At 47.3% G+C, this 15,407-nt stretch overlaps 1 protein-coding gene across 1 annotated transcript in view; it reads right to left on the bottom strand.

Moving 5' to 3' along the window:
- Window positions 1-445: 445 nt before the first annotated feature.
- Window positions 446-15,407, bottom strand: part of FAM3B (FAM3 metabolism regulating signaling molecule B) — a 49,752-nt gene continuing 34,790 nt past the window's right edge. Inside the window, exons 3-8 of the mRNA XM_083171667.1 lie at window positions 8,894-9,017; window positions 7,501-7,559; window positions 5,401-5,451; window positions 4,860-4,947; window positions 3,864-3,996; window positions 446-1,771 (exon numbers count right to left, since the gene is read on the bottom strand). Of these exons, the coding sequence (XP_083027793.1) occupies window positions 1,685-1,771; window positions 3,864-3,996; window positions 4,860-4,947; window positions 5,401-5,451; window positions 7,501-7,559; window positions 8,894-9,017 (542 nt within the window). The 3' untranslated portion in view covers window positions 446-1,684. The remainder of the gene's footprint in view (window positions 1,772-3,863; window positions 3,997-4,859; window positions 4,948-5,400; window positions 5,452-7,500; window positions 7,560-8,893; window positions 9,018-15,407) is intronic.

Consider the following 15,407-nt stretch of genomic DNA (forward strand, 5'->3'; position numbering starts at 1 on the left):
GATTCAGAGTTCGGCGGCAGTGCGGGATACCGGCCACGCTCTGAGGTTATTTTATATAGATTGTAAGCTTGTGAGCAGGGCCCTCCTACCTCCATGTCGGTTTGTACCTACCCGGTTTGTTTAATTCCTGTTGTCTCCAATTGTACAGAGCAATGGAATATGCTGCCGTTATATAACAAACTGTAAATAAATAAATAAATGAAATAAAGGGGCAACCACTTACAAATTAAAAAACATTGGAGTTCGTCCAGCATCCCACACGGAGGCAATTACAGTTGGCCGCTTGTTTCGTATAGGTACCCAAGCAACAAAGAGAACCAGAGTGATGGAAAGTAATGTCCAGTTGTAGTCGCCCCTCCCCCAAATAATATTTAATTCCAAGTGGTAGAATTTGACTATGTAATTAAAAGGAAAATCAAAATGAAACAGCTGATGGAATAACGTGCTTGAGAAATCAGGGTCATTTTTAGTTAACTTGAATACAGTAAGTAATGCTCACATTTATGGCAAAATAATGCTCAAACCAAAAAAGATCACATCCGTACAAAGGCCAAGGTTTGAGATATATACATATTTGTTAAATAATGATCTGAATGCTGCACTTACTGGACCCCAAAGTGCAGCGCCGTCACAGCGCTGTTCTGTTACCTGTAAGCGCAACATCATAATAACAGGGGCACTAACCCTTTGAGTGCCAAGTGAATTTGTCAAAATAGGTGTGAAAATTGCCAAGCAAACATTTTTATTCATCATAATGACCCTTAAGGTTACCTTATATAGCAAATATAATCTATTTTTACACAACATTTTTTATTTGAATTTATATAACAAATGTGAGCGTCGACGGCATTTTTAGCGGATATTTTGTGCATCTCTCACAGAGATGCTGGCACTCAAAGGGTTGAATCATAAATGTAGAACTACAAGCTACAGCATGACATACCGCAAACCACAAAAAAATGTGTACAGTTTTACCAGATGCCACCGTTACACAAGGTTCTAAGCATATAAATACAGTCATTTGAAATTAAATTTAAGGAAAATAGACTATTCACATAAAAAAAAAAAAAGAGAAAGTAAGTTGTTTTTGCTGAAAGTTCCCATTAGATCGGCTACTGCAAACAGGAGTTGTATACTAGATTGTTACTGGCCACATTTACAGTGAAGAAGAATCCAGAATTGAAGCCCTGCTTGGAATCGAACCTATGACCCCAGTGCTCTGATGCAGCAATGGTAACACCTTGGTGACACTATAAAAGACCATTGGGCATTGTATTGACCAGTTTAGAGAGTATTCGCTCAAGTTACGTCATTAGGCTGACGTTACCCCCCGCCTCCCAAAAAAAAAGCCTGATACAGCCTGCAGACCCTATTATTTAGTCAGTGTGAAGACCATCTTCACAAAATAGACATATAAACATTCAAAGTCCTGGACGCACCTAAAATATTGGTGAAACCTGCATATGGTTAAGATACCAGACATGGTAGAACGTTAGATGTAACACAACAACGTCCTTGATGTCGGCAAATTTATAGAAAGTCTTTTTTTCATCAGTCTGTGGAATTAATATACAAGAACATTTGGACCTGGTTTGACCAAGTCTTCGTAGACGTCGCTGGTCTTCCTTTCGGTTTTATCCAGTCATTTTTCTAAAAACATTTGGCAAATTTATGATCAGAGCTTTCACACACTTTTCGGTAGGCATCCATCGATTTGGATTTCTGCCGGCCAGCCACTATATCTGTTCTTGGAATTGTCCGAAAGGATAAGCTGTGGTGGACAAAGAAGAATAAACATCTCAGATTTCCAATTACTAGTCTTCAGGTTATCGATAACTTCAACATGGTCATTGGTTGGTTGAATCATTTGGTAATTATTATTTGGTACTTGTGTATTATCACAGCGCCCATCGCATACCACTAAATAGGGTATGCGATGGTATGTGATGCGATTTCCGCGTGAAAAATCCTGAATGTACAATTAAATATCGCATTGCATGCCAGCAAATGGCATGTGATGCGAAGCCATGCAATTTTTAATTGTACAAGCACCCTGATGGGTGCATAGAATGTTAAATGCCCCCCCATTGTCAACCCAACCCCCACTATCAACGCCAACCCGAAGCGTGGCGAGCGCAGCGATCCCGCGAGGGGCGGCGGTACGTGTCCTCTGACCTTTTCATACCCTCGCTATCAAGTGTGGTGAGCGCAGCGAGCCACTGAGCCCAAAGCGTGGCGAGCGGATGCGGTATACATGTAAAGTAATCCGCGTGCGCTCGCCACGCTTCAAACTCGGTGGCTCGCTGCGCTCGCCACACTATCTACAATAAACTCCACGCCGACATGGATAGTGGGGGTATGAAAAGGTTGGAGGACGCGTACCGCCGCCCCTCGCGGGCTTGCTGCGCTCGCGACGCTTTGGGTTGGTGTTGATAGTGGGGGTGACATTGACAATGGGGGGGCATTTAACATTGTAAGCACCCATCAGGGTGCTTGTACAATTAAAAATCGCATCTGATCGCCTCGCATGCATGGCCGGATTATAATGGGGGCACAAGGGGTCAGTGCCCCTGGGCCCCCCTCTAGCTAGGGGCCCCCTGTAGTTGGCATGTATTTTTCCCACAATTTTTTTTTATTTTTTTAGCTAAAGGTTTTGTGCATGGGAGTGGGGTAGTGCTGCAGCTTCACCTATCTGCCAATGTGACAATGATTAATGGTGCTGAGCATTGGGAGCCAAATGTGCAGTGCATTACTGGGAGTTGACTAAGTCCTATGACACTTTGCACCAGAGGGCAGAGACGTTTGTGCTGAGCTCTGATTGGTGTGTATATATATATATATATATATATATATATATATCCCCTGCAGTTACCCATTGACCAAGTTTATACTGCCTTTACTCTGTGTTTTGACAGTGTAATATTCCCCCATGCAGTTTACGGCCAGTAATGACAAGTGCAAGGGGGCCCCCCTGTCTAAAGTGCCCCGGGCCCCCCGAAGGCTTAATCTGGCACTGATCGCATGCCGCTATATTGCATGCAATGCAATGCGATCAGATGCAGTACGATCAACATCGTGGGCGCCGTGATAATACACAAGTACCTATTATTTGTATTTGATCAACTAATAGATTCTATGATCTTTTCAAAAGACAATACATTTCACAGATCCAAGGATCAACTATGTTACGGTCAAAGGTCAATGGTCAATAGGTCGACATGGCTGAGGTTAAAATGTACAAAAAGTTGATTGGATCAACGCACAAAATGCTGGACACATGTTCATGTTCGGGGGATTCCTTGGCCAACTGTGGTCTATTACATGTTATTTGGCCATCTTCAGTACAAATGTATACCCTTGTGGGCTCCCAGCTTGTGCCTTGCGCCACTTAACACAAGTTGCTATACCCAGTAGATGTCTTTGTGGATAGTCAATTAAGCCATAGTTGACCACACATTTGAACAACCCCCCAAAAAATGTCAACCATGTATCTACCTACTATGGTCACGTTGACCCTTCAGAATTGTCTGAAGCACAAAGAAAATTACAACTATGGACCCTGTAGCAGTCATGCCTACCAGCATACCAAACTTGTTCGCTCCTCCCCCTACACTCATCTGGCCACACCCACACATCGTCCCTGCCCTCCAATCCACAATGGTAGGAGTGGTTAGCAAGGAATGAGGTCACAGGCCCGAATCTGACAGTTCATTTCTGACTCTAGAGCCTGAGTGATTCTAGAATTGTAATATAAATTAGTACTGCATGACCCTGCTTCCAGAACCGCCGATTACAATGCAACAGCAGTTTTGCATGTTTGCTGTACAGTAAAAATGTAATCTTTTGTCGATTTCAAAACATACCTTTTCTCTCTCAATTTTTTCAGGGACGGAACCACCTTTGATGGACATAAAAACCCACCCCGCTCGGAACTGCAAGTTATGAGCTTCTTTACTACCCAAGCTTTCAAGGGCCTTTCTTGCAGCATCGGTCAACCTGTAATCGCAAAAGTTAGTTAGTACGGGACATGAAAAGACGACATTGCAAACAATGTAACGCGCCATAAAACATCATTCTAAATTCCACTCTCTATGCAAATGCGAGGAAAGTATTCACACACACATCACTCCCCTCAGGAGAATCCGGCTAATCACAGCACACAGCAGCCAGTCCGTAATGTTCGGTAAATGTGACGTCTGCAGCCTAACGTGGATTTTACAGCTTCCCTGGCATCCAGCCTGGATTATTCTGGGGTAAAGAATTTGTATATGGTGCAATCTCTGACTGACGCGGCAATTTATCACTGACCTCTGACCGGTGTAATCTTCCCATCAGCCCATGACAAACTCTGCACATTGTGCGGGTGTGGATTAGCACACAGAAAATGTCTAGGTCGACACCAAATGGTCAACATGCACTTTTGCTTGCGTTAACATCTTGCTTGCTTTTGCCAATGCCGACCTAGTGCATGCCTGCCTTATGTCATAGGTTTCGCAGAAAGGCAGAATGTCAACTAGTCTTTAAAAAACAGGGTGTGAATTCCTTGATATCAGTATTTCCAGGACCCTAACACTCACCACTTACAGGCCTATCACCTGGCCTGCCTGTCCAGCATTAGGAGCTCGGTCTCTGGTCTATGAAAGTAGACATGACCAAACCGAATTAGATTTTTCCTAGTAGAAACTCATTCCCTTTATCACCCAGCCGCAGTCACTGATGTGAGGGAGTGGCTATACTTTGCTGGCAATAAAGAAATTAATCTTCTCAGACAGTCCGAGCAAGAGGTCATGTCACACTGTCTGGCCCTAACTCAAGAGGCATCGGTCAATAACATGGGGACAAGTTTCTGGTAGACTTACTTGGTAGCTGGATCATCGTGGCTGGCAACCAAGACAATGGAACCAACGGGAATTTTGTTTATAAAGTCAATCATTGGGCCAGAGAAATCTGAGAATGTAATAGGATAGAAGAAGGCTGAGCAACGGTTGCCATAGGTTACATCTATATCAGTCGGAGCGAGCAAAAACACACAGTGCCAAGATCCTACTCAAAGCCACACTGCTCAGCTTTTTACCTTTTTGCCTTCAAGATTTTGACAGTGATCCCAAATCGGTTTGTCACCATAACTAGACAAAAGAAGTCACCTCTGAGATGTGTGACATACATAGGAGCATTTGGCCTACGGCCCCATGAATTACCCGTAGACAACACCTTGGTGACGTCTACTGTAGTTTCCATATAATGGGCAGTAGGGGGAGCATGACGAGATAGATTAACAACAAGTGGCGCAAAAATATGTCTAGGCCCACACTCTGCTCTGGCCAAACCATTCCCCCATTTGTCACACGTGTAGCGCAAATTACATTACGCTGCAAAAGGAAGCATAGAACACAGCCTTACCTCCCCCGTACATGTCAAATGTCTTCGTGTCGGTGACTTGAAGGGTCTTATCTAAAATAAATAAAAGAAAACACACGTTTAAGGATTCTAGAAAGGAGCAATAAATATCTGCAGCAGACCTCATATAACAGGGTATAATAACAGTATATACATGGGGAATTGCATACAAGGGTTTATTAAACAGATGGATAGAGGCGCACTTCATCAGGCTTTATGCTCCCCGCCCATCTCAATTAGAAAATGGCGTGAAGAGGGAGGGTCATAGGCAGTCCAGGGGGTTCCCGGAGCCTGCTGGATGCTTAAAGGTAGGTGGGTATGCATTGTATGTTATTTATAAAACCAGCGCTACTTAATTGGTCAGCGCTTTAGTTCTAAAAAACATAATATTCTGCTACTTTGTTCATTATATAATAATGTGTCGGATTCCATAGCTGTGAAATAATCTCATAAGGCTCCTTGCACAAACTCGACACCTGAAAACCAGACACTGGAGCCGGGGGGAAATGGTCATCTGTCAGACCAGACTTAGGTCGACAGTCATTAGGTCGACCCCGGAAGGTCGACTGTCCCCAAGGTCGACAGGGTTAAAGGTCGACATGGCTCAAGGTCGACATGACTTAAGGTCGACATGGTTTTAGGTCGACATGGTTTTAGGTCGACAGTCATTAGGTCGACATGAGTTTTTCACTGTTTTTGAGCAGACATGTGCCGACAGGCGGTATTTCATGCCCTACCATCCACTAGGGCGTGGTGGGAGAATAAAATAGGGTACTTGTGAGTTATCCGGGCTGCCGATTTTGTCCTTAAGTTTGGTTAACTTAAGGACACCCGACCGACGCGATGCCCGCGATTAGCCCCAAATCGGGGGCATCGCGTCGGTCGTGGCCGTTATAAGGGGCCGCGACGCGATGCCCACGATTTCCCATAGACAGTAATGTTAAAAGACACGATGGACCCGATTTCCCATAGACAGTAATGTTAAAAGACGCGATGGACCCGATTTCCCATAGACAGCAATGTTAAAATAAAATGACCATGTGAAATTGGCCAATATGTTTTTAAAAAAAAATGTTTCATGGCCCCCCACCACCGTTAACGCCACCCCGCTATTGACGCCAACCCGAAGCGTGGCGAGCGCAGCGAGCCTGCGAGGGGCGGCGGTACGCGTCCTCCGACCTTTTCATGCCCTACTATCCACTAGGGCGTGGAGTGAGAATAGAATAGTGTGGCGAGCGCAGCGAGCCACTGAGCCCCGCGAGGGGACGCGGACACCTGTGAAGGTGTCCGCGTCCACTCGCCACACTATTCTATTCTCACTCCACGCCCTAGTGGATAGTAGGGGCATGAAAAGGTCGGAGGACGCGTACCGCCGCCCCTCGCGGGCTCGCTGCGCTCGCCACGCTTCGGGTTGGCGTCAATAGCGGGGTGGCGTTAACGGTGGTGGGGGGCCATGAAACCTTTTTTTTTAAAAACATATCCAATGTGAAATGGCCATATTGGCCAATTTCACATGGTCATTTTATTTTAACATTGCTGTCTATGGGAAATCGGGTCCATCGCGTCTTTTAACATTACTGTCTATGGGAAATCGGGTCGGAAATCGGGTCCATCGCGTCTTTTAACATTACTGTCTATGGTAAATCGGGTCGGAAATCGGGTCCATCGTGTCTTTTAACATTACTGTCTATGGGAAATCGTGGGCATCGCTTCGCGGCTCCTTCTAACGGCCACGACCGACGCGATGCCCACGATTTCGGGCGCGATGGAAAAATCGGCAGCCCGGATAACTCACAAGTACCTAAAATAGTGTGCCGAGCGCAGCAAGCGATGAGAGGGGCTGCGGTTCGACTCCAACTGTGTCCATGTCGACTGTGTCGACATTCGGGTAAAAAAACAGTGAAAAACTCATGTCGACCTAAAACCATGTCGACCTTGGCCCATGTCGACCTTTAACCCTGTCGACCTTGGGGACAGTCGACCTTCCGGGGTCGACCTAATGACTGTAGACCTAAGTCTGTTCTGACAGATGTACCGCTTCCGAGCCGGTGCGCATTTATCAGGAGAGACGTGGAGATGTATATGGCCAGAAAGTGAACGTACAATTGACAAGAACAAAGTTTAATCCTCTGTCGCCGGTCTTCATACTTCCACCTAATAACCTGAAAGAGAGGAAAAAGAAAGATGAGCTCAGTCACAGACACAGCGTAAGCTCAGAATAATGCCAGTAGGGGGAACAGATACCATGCCCTGTGTATACTGCGCAGTCAGCTGGCAGCGCTGGCCCAACTCCTACGGAATGTGCCGCCCAGTCTTGAATTCACCACCAGCACAAGGTAACTGAACTTGTGGCAGACAGAACCCACAATCAGCGAGAGACTGAGAGGTCTATAAGTGGCCATACACGGAGCAATGTGCTACAGCAGGGTGCTTTCTGTACTAGATGCGATGCAGTCTAGTACAAGAAAGTACAGGCTGTATATACTATATGTGCGATGTGCGTGAGAAAACTGGAGTACCCGGAGGAAACCCACCCAAGTACGGGGAGAATATACAAACTCCGCACAGTTAGGGCCATGGTGGTAATGGAACCCATGACCTCAGTGCTGTGAGGCAGAAATGCTAACCATTACACTGTCCGTGCTGCCCAAGAAGGCTTCCCAAGATTGCTCAGCCCACAGCGATGTGCCAGCACTGAGTGCTGAGCGATCTGCCAGGGCCAATGGTCTCCGGCGAGAACATTGGCCAGGCCCGGCGACATTACTAAGATTTATCCAGCAAGCTGGATTAATCGCCCCATAAGCCTTGGAGAGAGATGAAGAACGAAGAAACCAGCTCCTGTCATTTTCAAACAAAGCTTGTGCCAGGCCATTAGGAGACGATTGGAGTGTACTTTACCTCTCTCCATATCTTGGTACATCTTCCCCATTATACCTTTAACAAATACTAAATAACTCATATATATCCTCTGAAAACAATGTAGCAGGTGCTATCTTAATATTCTCAACAAGGCCTTGCACAGAAAGCTGAGTCTATGCAGTCAGTAACTGCAATTATGTATCGCTGCTGAAGTAGAAAATGATCTCCATATATATACGTCTGGGCTGACATCACAACTGGGCAGGTGTATCTGCATGTGCCCGCCCACTAAGCTGTCAATCACCGTCGGCTCCTGCAGCGGATGTACAGACGGCTAGCGGATAACCTGTACACACAGAATGATGCGTGGATATATCTTTAGATATACTGGAGGTCTTTTATACTAGAACAATTGTTTGTTTGAACAAAGTTTGTGTACACTGAACCGCAGGAGAGCAGAGGCGTCACTACCTCAGTCGTGATGAATTAAATCCGTATTTTGGATATGGGAGACCCAACCTGTAATATTATTTATTGACAGTTTCTTGTAAAGCGCAACAGAATGTGCTGAGCTATATAATTGGAATATACAGTGTTATAATCAGACCGTACACCGAATATTCCTCTGTGTACTTACATCTTATCATCCATGCAGATTTCGGGTAACACACTTTTTCCGGCACCACTTCGTATCCGATACACGATCTCCGAGGAGGTGCAGGATCTCCATACAGCACATTTCTGTCTCATAGGCTTGGGGGCTGTCACAGGAATATATAAACATTGGTAACAGTTTCTGTAAGCCGACATATAAGGCAATAATACAGGGTTGCCGACTTTAAAAAAATCCTCTCCGGGAGAATCTTGCATTACGAGTTTTGGGTGCGGGGCTTAACAGTGATGTCATTAAGCCCCGCCCCCATTACGGCAAATAGCCGAAATAACTGATATCCATGGAGGGGGCGGGGCTAAAATGACACGATTGTGCCGTTTTAGCTCCGCCCCCTCCCCTGAGACCCGCGGATTGCGGCATATAAATGCCGCGATCGGGGGGGGGGGGGGGGGGGGGTTCAGTGGGGGCCGGGAGGAAGGATCCCATTTTCGGGAGACTCCCGCAAATTCCGGGAGGGTCGGCAACCCTGCAATAATCGTGTTCATTCTAGCTCCCGCTATTTTTGAAAACCCATGCAGTTCCTCTTCCCTGCCTGGGGTGTCGCTGTCTGCTGTGGTGCTTCTAGCACAGTGTGGTCTGCAGATCAGCACTGATATGCAAACCAGGCCTGTGCTAGAAACACCACAGCAGACAGCGACACCCCAGGCAGGGAAGAGGAACTGCATGGGTTTTCAAAGATAGCAGGTGCTAGAATGAACACTAAATAATGCTTTATAGCTGTTCAATACTGCATGCACACAGGTAGGTATTTAAAGTATGTATACGCTGTGTGTGTGTGTGTGTAAAAACAGGACCGTACACAGAGAATTACACTATTCCAAGTGGCCAAACATCAGACGCCCCTCTCATACACTGCCTCCACTTACATAACCCATTTTCATGCAGACACACACCGAGGAGAGCGACGGCAGGGGGGCGGCAGGAGGAGCAAAGGCAGAGCTGCAGCTTGGCCGTCATTAACAATGACCTCCCTCATCCGGAAAGCCAATATCGCCTAGTAGTGTGTATGGAGCTTTACAGTACAATGCAATTTAGGACAAGTACATGGTAAATAAAGACCGATCCCTCAGGGGACAGGACACGGACGCAATTATCAGGGTGGCAGAGGTATATATATTCTTAGACAAGCACATGAGGAGAGAGGGCCCTGCTCATGAGAGCTTACGTTCTAAATCGGCTTTATCAGGAAATGTAATGTGGATTCCAATGCCTTATAGACCTATACACACTAAGCAATTTTATAAATGATGTGGCTCATTTTGGCCCTTATGAGTGTTATAATTTATAAAGGGGGAAATTTACTAAGATGAGAGTTCTGTGTCACATGGGGTGTTGCTATGGGCAACAAATCAGATACCATCTAATATCTTCTAGAAGGTGCTAAATAAATAAATACATGTAGCTTCTGATTGGTTGCCCATAGCAATGTGAAATGGGGCCATGTGAAATGAACTCCCATCTTACTCCCCCTTAGTATAATGAACGACCCTCCCCCCCGTGGTCTGGGCTGGGCTGCTTCTCATGGTATACTAGAAGTAGCGAAGATATTGGGCGGTATTCAATGTGAATACCTGCGAGGTGCAGCGAATCCTTTTTTGGATTCGCTGCACATTCGCCACGTTCCGGAGCCGGCGGGCTCCCGTATTCAACGAGTCAGGGACAGCGAGCCCCTGACTGGCGAATATGAGCTCCTGCGGCGATTGCCGCAGGGAGCCTGAGGACGGTGCCAGGCAGAGAGATGGTAGTCTCTCTGCCTAGCCCAGAGCTTTGTGGGGGGGTAGGTGGGCTCCCCGGGTGCCAGGCAGCACAGGCTGCCCCCCCGGGGGTGCCAGCAGGGGAGCGTATATTCACTACACACGATCGTAATGATCGTGCAGTGAATATATGAATATGTAATGAGCGGCTCGGCTCCGGCGCCCCCTGCTGGCTGCTGTGTAAAAAAAAAAATATATATTATTTTTAAAATTAAATATATATTCATGTGCTTACAGCACATGAATAAAAATAGCATGCCCCTCCTCAGAATAAAATTCCTGATTTTTTGAGACCAAATGTAAAAAACAAAACACTTTATTTTAAAAGTTCACATTCCACTTCACCATAAAAAGATAGCGATTGCTACTCGGTGAATCATGGCGAAAAAAACCTTCAAATGTATTCGCCATGTGGTCATTGAATAGGGTGATTCACCGTTTTTGTCAGAAATTCGCCAAACAGCACAAATTCGCCATAAAAACCTGGCGAATCAGGCTCATTGAATACCGCCCATAGTCTTGCAGTTTGCTTAGAAAATGGCTTAAAATCGCCCTGTGCGTTTGCCCTTTATCTATTGCATAATCGCCACCAAGGATTCCCGAGACGTCAGACTACACATGAACATCAGTTTTTTTGGCCAGTGATTCCACGTTAATGGAATGGAGCTTCGTACTGCCCCATATAAAACCTAACCCCCATTGCCATTACTAATCCGATGTCTCAGCCAAGTCAGCTACTAGCAATGTTCAGCACATAAGGTGTAACTAGGCGATTCATCGCTCTTCACACCGGCGTAAGGGGCTGTGCCCCTTTAACCTGTGAACGCAGGGTGAGGGTAGGGTGCTATGGGTGGTGGCAGGTGCTTGGGGTGGGGGAGTGGTGGGGCAGGGGGGTGCAGACGGAGATGCTGGCAGGAGGGGGGGTGCAGAGACGGAGATGCTGGCAGGAGAAGGGGTGGGGACAGAGATGCTGCCGGGAGATGGGGGGGGGGTGGAGATGCTGCCAAGAGATGGGTGGGGTGTGGTGGTAATTATAACTCTACCGTGATCGTGGGGGGGTCAGTACAGGGTGTGGGGGGAGATGCTGTAAGGAGATGGGGGTGCGAGTAAGATGCTGGGGGGAGGAGGGGTGGGGGTACAGGCGGAGATGCTGGCGGAAGGGGGTGCAGGCGGAGATGCTGGCGGGAGTGCGGGTGGAGATGCTACCGGGAGAGGTGGGGGTTGCGGCTGGAGATGCTGCCGTGAGAGAGGGGAGATGCTAGTGGGAGTGTGGGGTGGGGAGGGGAAGGAGATGCTGCCGAGAGAGGCGGGGGGTGTAGGACAGAGATGCTGCAGGTCGGGGGAGGGTCGGGGGGTGCGGACGGAGATGCTGCTGGGGTGGGGTGGGGTGGAGATGTTATTTGATCCTCCGTCACCCCCTCCTAAAACCACTTTCACCCTCTTAGACAGGCTCCTTATACGTGACATGGCTCCAGCTCCTGCTCATTATTATACCAGGTTATCACAGATCATACGTGTCCTCCCAGGAAATGTGTATTATGTGTATTATTATCCATTTTGATTGAATATATGGTTATTTAAGCACTCCAAGTCTTGACAGCACACTCTGGGACTTGTAGTTCTCCCATATTGACATAGGCTGCTTTTGGGTGTCCGCTGGCAGTAGAATGCAAATTCGTTGCAGTTGGAGATGCTGCCAGGAGCGGGGGGGGGGGGGGGGGGGGGGGATGCTGGTGAGAGAGGTGGCGGGTTGTCTATGTAGATGCTGCCGGGAGGGGGAGGGTCTGGGGTTGCGGACGGAGATGCTGCCAGATTAAGCCTTCGGGGGGCCCGGGGTACTTTAGCCAGGGGGGCCCCCTTGCACTTGTCATTACTGGCCGCACACTGCATGGGAGAATATTACACTGTCAAAACACAGAGTAAAGGCAGTATAAACTTGGTCAATGGGTAACTGCATATATATATATATATATATATATATATATATATATATATATATATCAATCCAAATTTTCCAAACAGGAAAAATAACGGCACTCAGGAGACGATGGTAGAAGATTTCAAAAACGTAAGTGTATACACTTACGTTTTTGAAATCTTCTACCATCGTCTCCTGAGTGCCGTTATTTTTCCTGTTTGGAAAATTTGGATTGCTATACGTCATCACCCTCTGGCACCTGGGGCAGCTGTGTGATTAAACTATTTGAGTGCCGGCAGACTTTGGACTGTATATATATATATATATATATATATATATATATATATATATATATATATATATATATATAGTCCAGTGTAGATGCGGCACTCAGCGCGAAATAGCATAAATAAATGTACCAACAACAGTGGTTAAAGACAACGTTTCAGTTGTATTTTTTCACAACTTTTTTCAAGTCATACAGTGTAAAACAATGATGAACATACCTTTATAGCTGAACAAACACCCTTGTGACATGTGAAGCCTGGGCGAGACGCACATCCGGCATGAAACGTTGTCTTTAACCACTGTTGTTGGTACATTTATTTATGCTATTTCGCGCTGAGTGCCGCACCTACACTGGACTTTGCAAATTCTTCTGTGCAGGCACCAGCCAAAGTTAAAACAGTCTCTGGGAGTGCCGGACCCTTGGATAATATATATACATATACATATATATATATATATATACACATGCACACACACACACACATAAATACATACCATATGAAAAGCCTGTGTTTGTCCCTCTGCACCTTACTCTGTAGGAGACCTCACAGTCCTAGTGCTGCCTTTGATTAAAAACCCTCCCATGACTAAGCTGCTGCTGCTGTTCTTCATGGGCATGTAATGAGCTCCACCAATTAGAGCTCAGCACAAACCTCTCAGCCTCTGCCCTCTGGTTTAAAGTGTCATGGGACTTAGTCAACTCCCAGTAATGTATTGCACACTTGTGCATTCAGTGTGTATTGGCTCCTGATGCTCAGCACCATTAATCATTGTCACATTGGCAGATAGGTGAAGCTGCAGCACTACCCCACTCCCATGCACAAAACCTTTAGCTAAAAAAATTTTTTTTTTTAAATACATGCCAACCACAGGGGGCCCCTAGCTAGTGGGGGGCCCAGGGGAACTGACCCCTTGTGCCTCCATTATAATCCGGCCCTGGCTGGCAGGGAGGGTTGCGGATGGACGGAGATGCCCGTGCGGGGCCTATTGTGTATGGACAGAGGCGCTGCCAGGAGGGGGGGCGAGGGGTGAAGACGGGCCGCGTGGGGAGGGTACGGCTGCAGATGCAGATCCCACACTGGTAGCGGGAGGCGTGCATTTAAAGCTTTTAGGTTACCTGGAGTGCTGGCGTGTGCAGAGGTACCAGGCGGGGGAAAGTTGTGTGCAGTCACAGGAACCGGACAGGGGGATGCCGCTGGCATGGTAGATGTGGGTCCCGGCGGTATTTAATTTATGTGCTGGTGTGAAATGTGGTTAGCGGGTGTGCAGGTAGTCAAGCTACGTGCGTGGGTTTCCTCCGGGTACTCCGGTTTCCTCCCACATTCCAAATATTCTGGTAGGTTAATTGGCTCACAACAAATTAACCCTAGAATGTCTGTGTGTACATGTGGTAGGAAACATAGATTTTAAGCTCCACTGGGGCAGGGACTGATGTGAATGGTCAACTATACTCTGTAAAGCGCTGCGGAATATGTGTGCGCTATATATTCCGCAGCGTGGAATATATATCGCACACATATTCTCCCATATATTATAAAAATGGTCACCAGGTTTCCCCCTACTCTGCCAGCCCCTTCCTCTTCCCGCAGAGCGGCTACACAGATGTCATGCAAACATTTAGTGCATATTCCAAGGTCGGTACTCTTTACCTAGAAGGGCGCCCACGATTTTGATCGTGGGCATCGTTAGGGAAAAAAAATCGCGTCGGTCGCATCGCATGCGACCAAAAAAATCACATGCGATGCGACCGACACGATGACCGCGATTTCCCATAGGGAACAATGTTAAATGGCCCAATTGACCCGATTTTCCATAGGGAACAATGTTAAATGGCCCACAGAGGCCAAATAGGCACCCTGAAGTGTGAAATGGCCCCCCCAATTGTTAACGCCACCCCACGATCAACGTCAACCGGAAAGCGTGGCGAGCGTAGCGAGCCCGCGAGGGGTGGCGGTACGCGTCCTACGACCTTTTCATACCCCCACTATCCACGTCGGCGTGGAGTTGAGAATAGAAAGTGTGGCGAGCCACCGAGCCCGAAGCGTGGCGAGCGGACGCGGACAGCTGTGAAGCCCGCGAGGGGACGCGTATACCTGTGAAGGTATCCGCGTCCCCTTGCGGGGCTCGCCACGCTTTGGGCTCGGTGGCTCGCTGCGCTCGCCACACTTTCTATTCTCAACTCCACGCCGACGTGGATAGTGGGGGTATGAAAAGGTCGTAGGACGCGTACCACCGCCGCTCGCCACGCTTCGGGTTGACGTTGATCGTGGGGTGGCGTTAACAATGGGGGGGGCCATTTCACACTTCAGGGTGCCTAGTTGGCCTCTGTGGGCCATTTAACATTGTTCCCTATGGAAAATCGGGTCAATTGGGACATTGAACAGGAAAATCGGGTCAATTGGGACATTTAACATTGTTCCCTATGGGAAATCGCGGTCATCGCGTCGGTCGCATCGCATGCGATTTTTTAGTACATGCGATGCCCGCCCTTCTAGGTAAAGAGTACCCCAAGGTCTTC

The sequence above is a fragment of the Crinia signifera genome, chromosome 2 (genome assembly GCF_055691185.1).
Source record: "Crinia signifera chromosome 2, ASM5569118v1, whole genome shotgun sequence".
Classification (NCBI taxonomy): domain Eukaryota; kingdom Metazoa; phylum Chordata; class Amphibia; order Anura; family Myobatrachidae; genus Crinia; species Crinia signifera.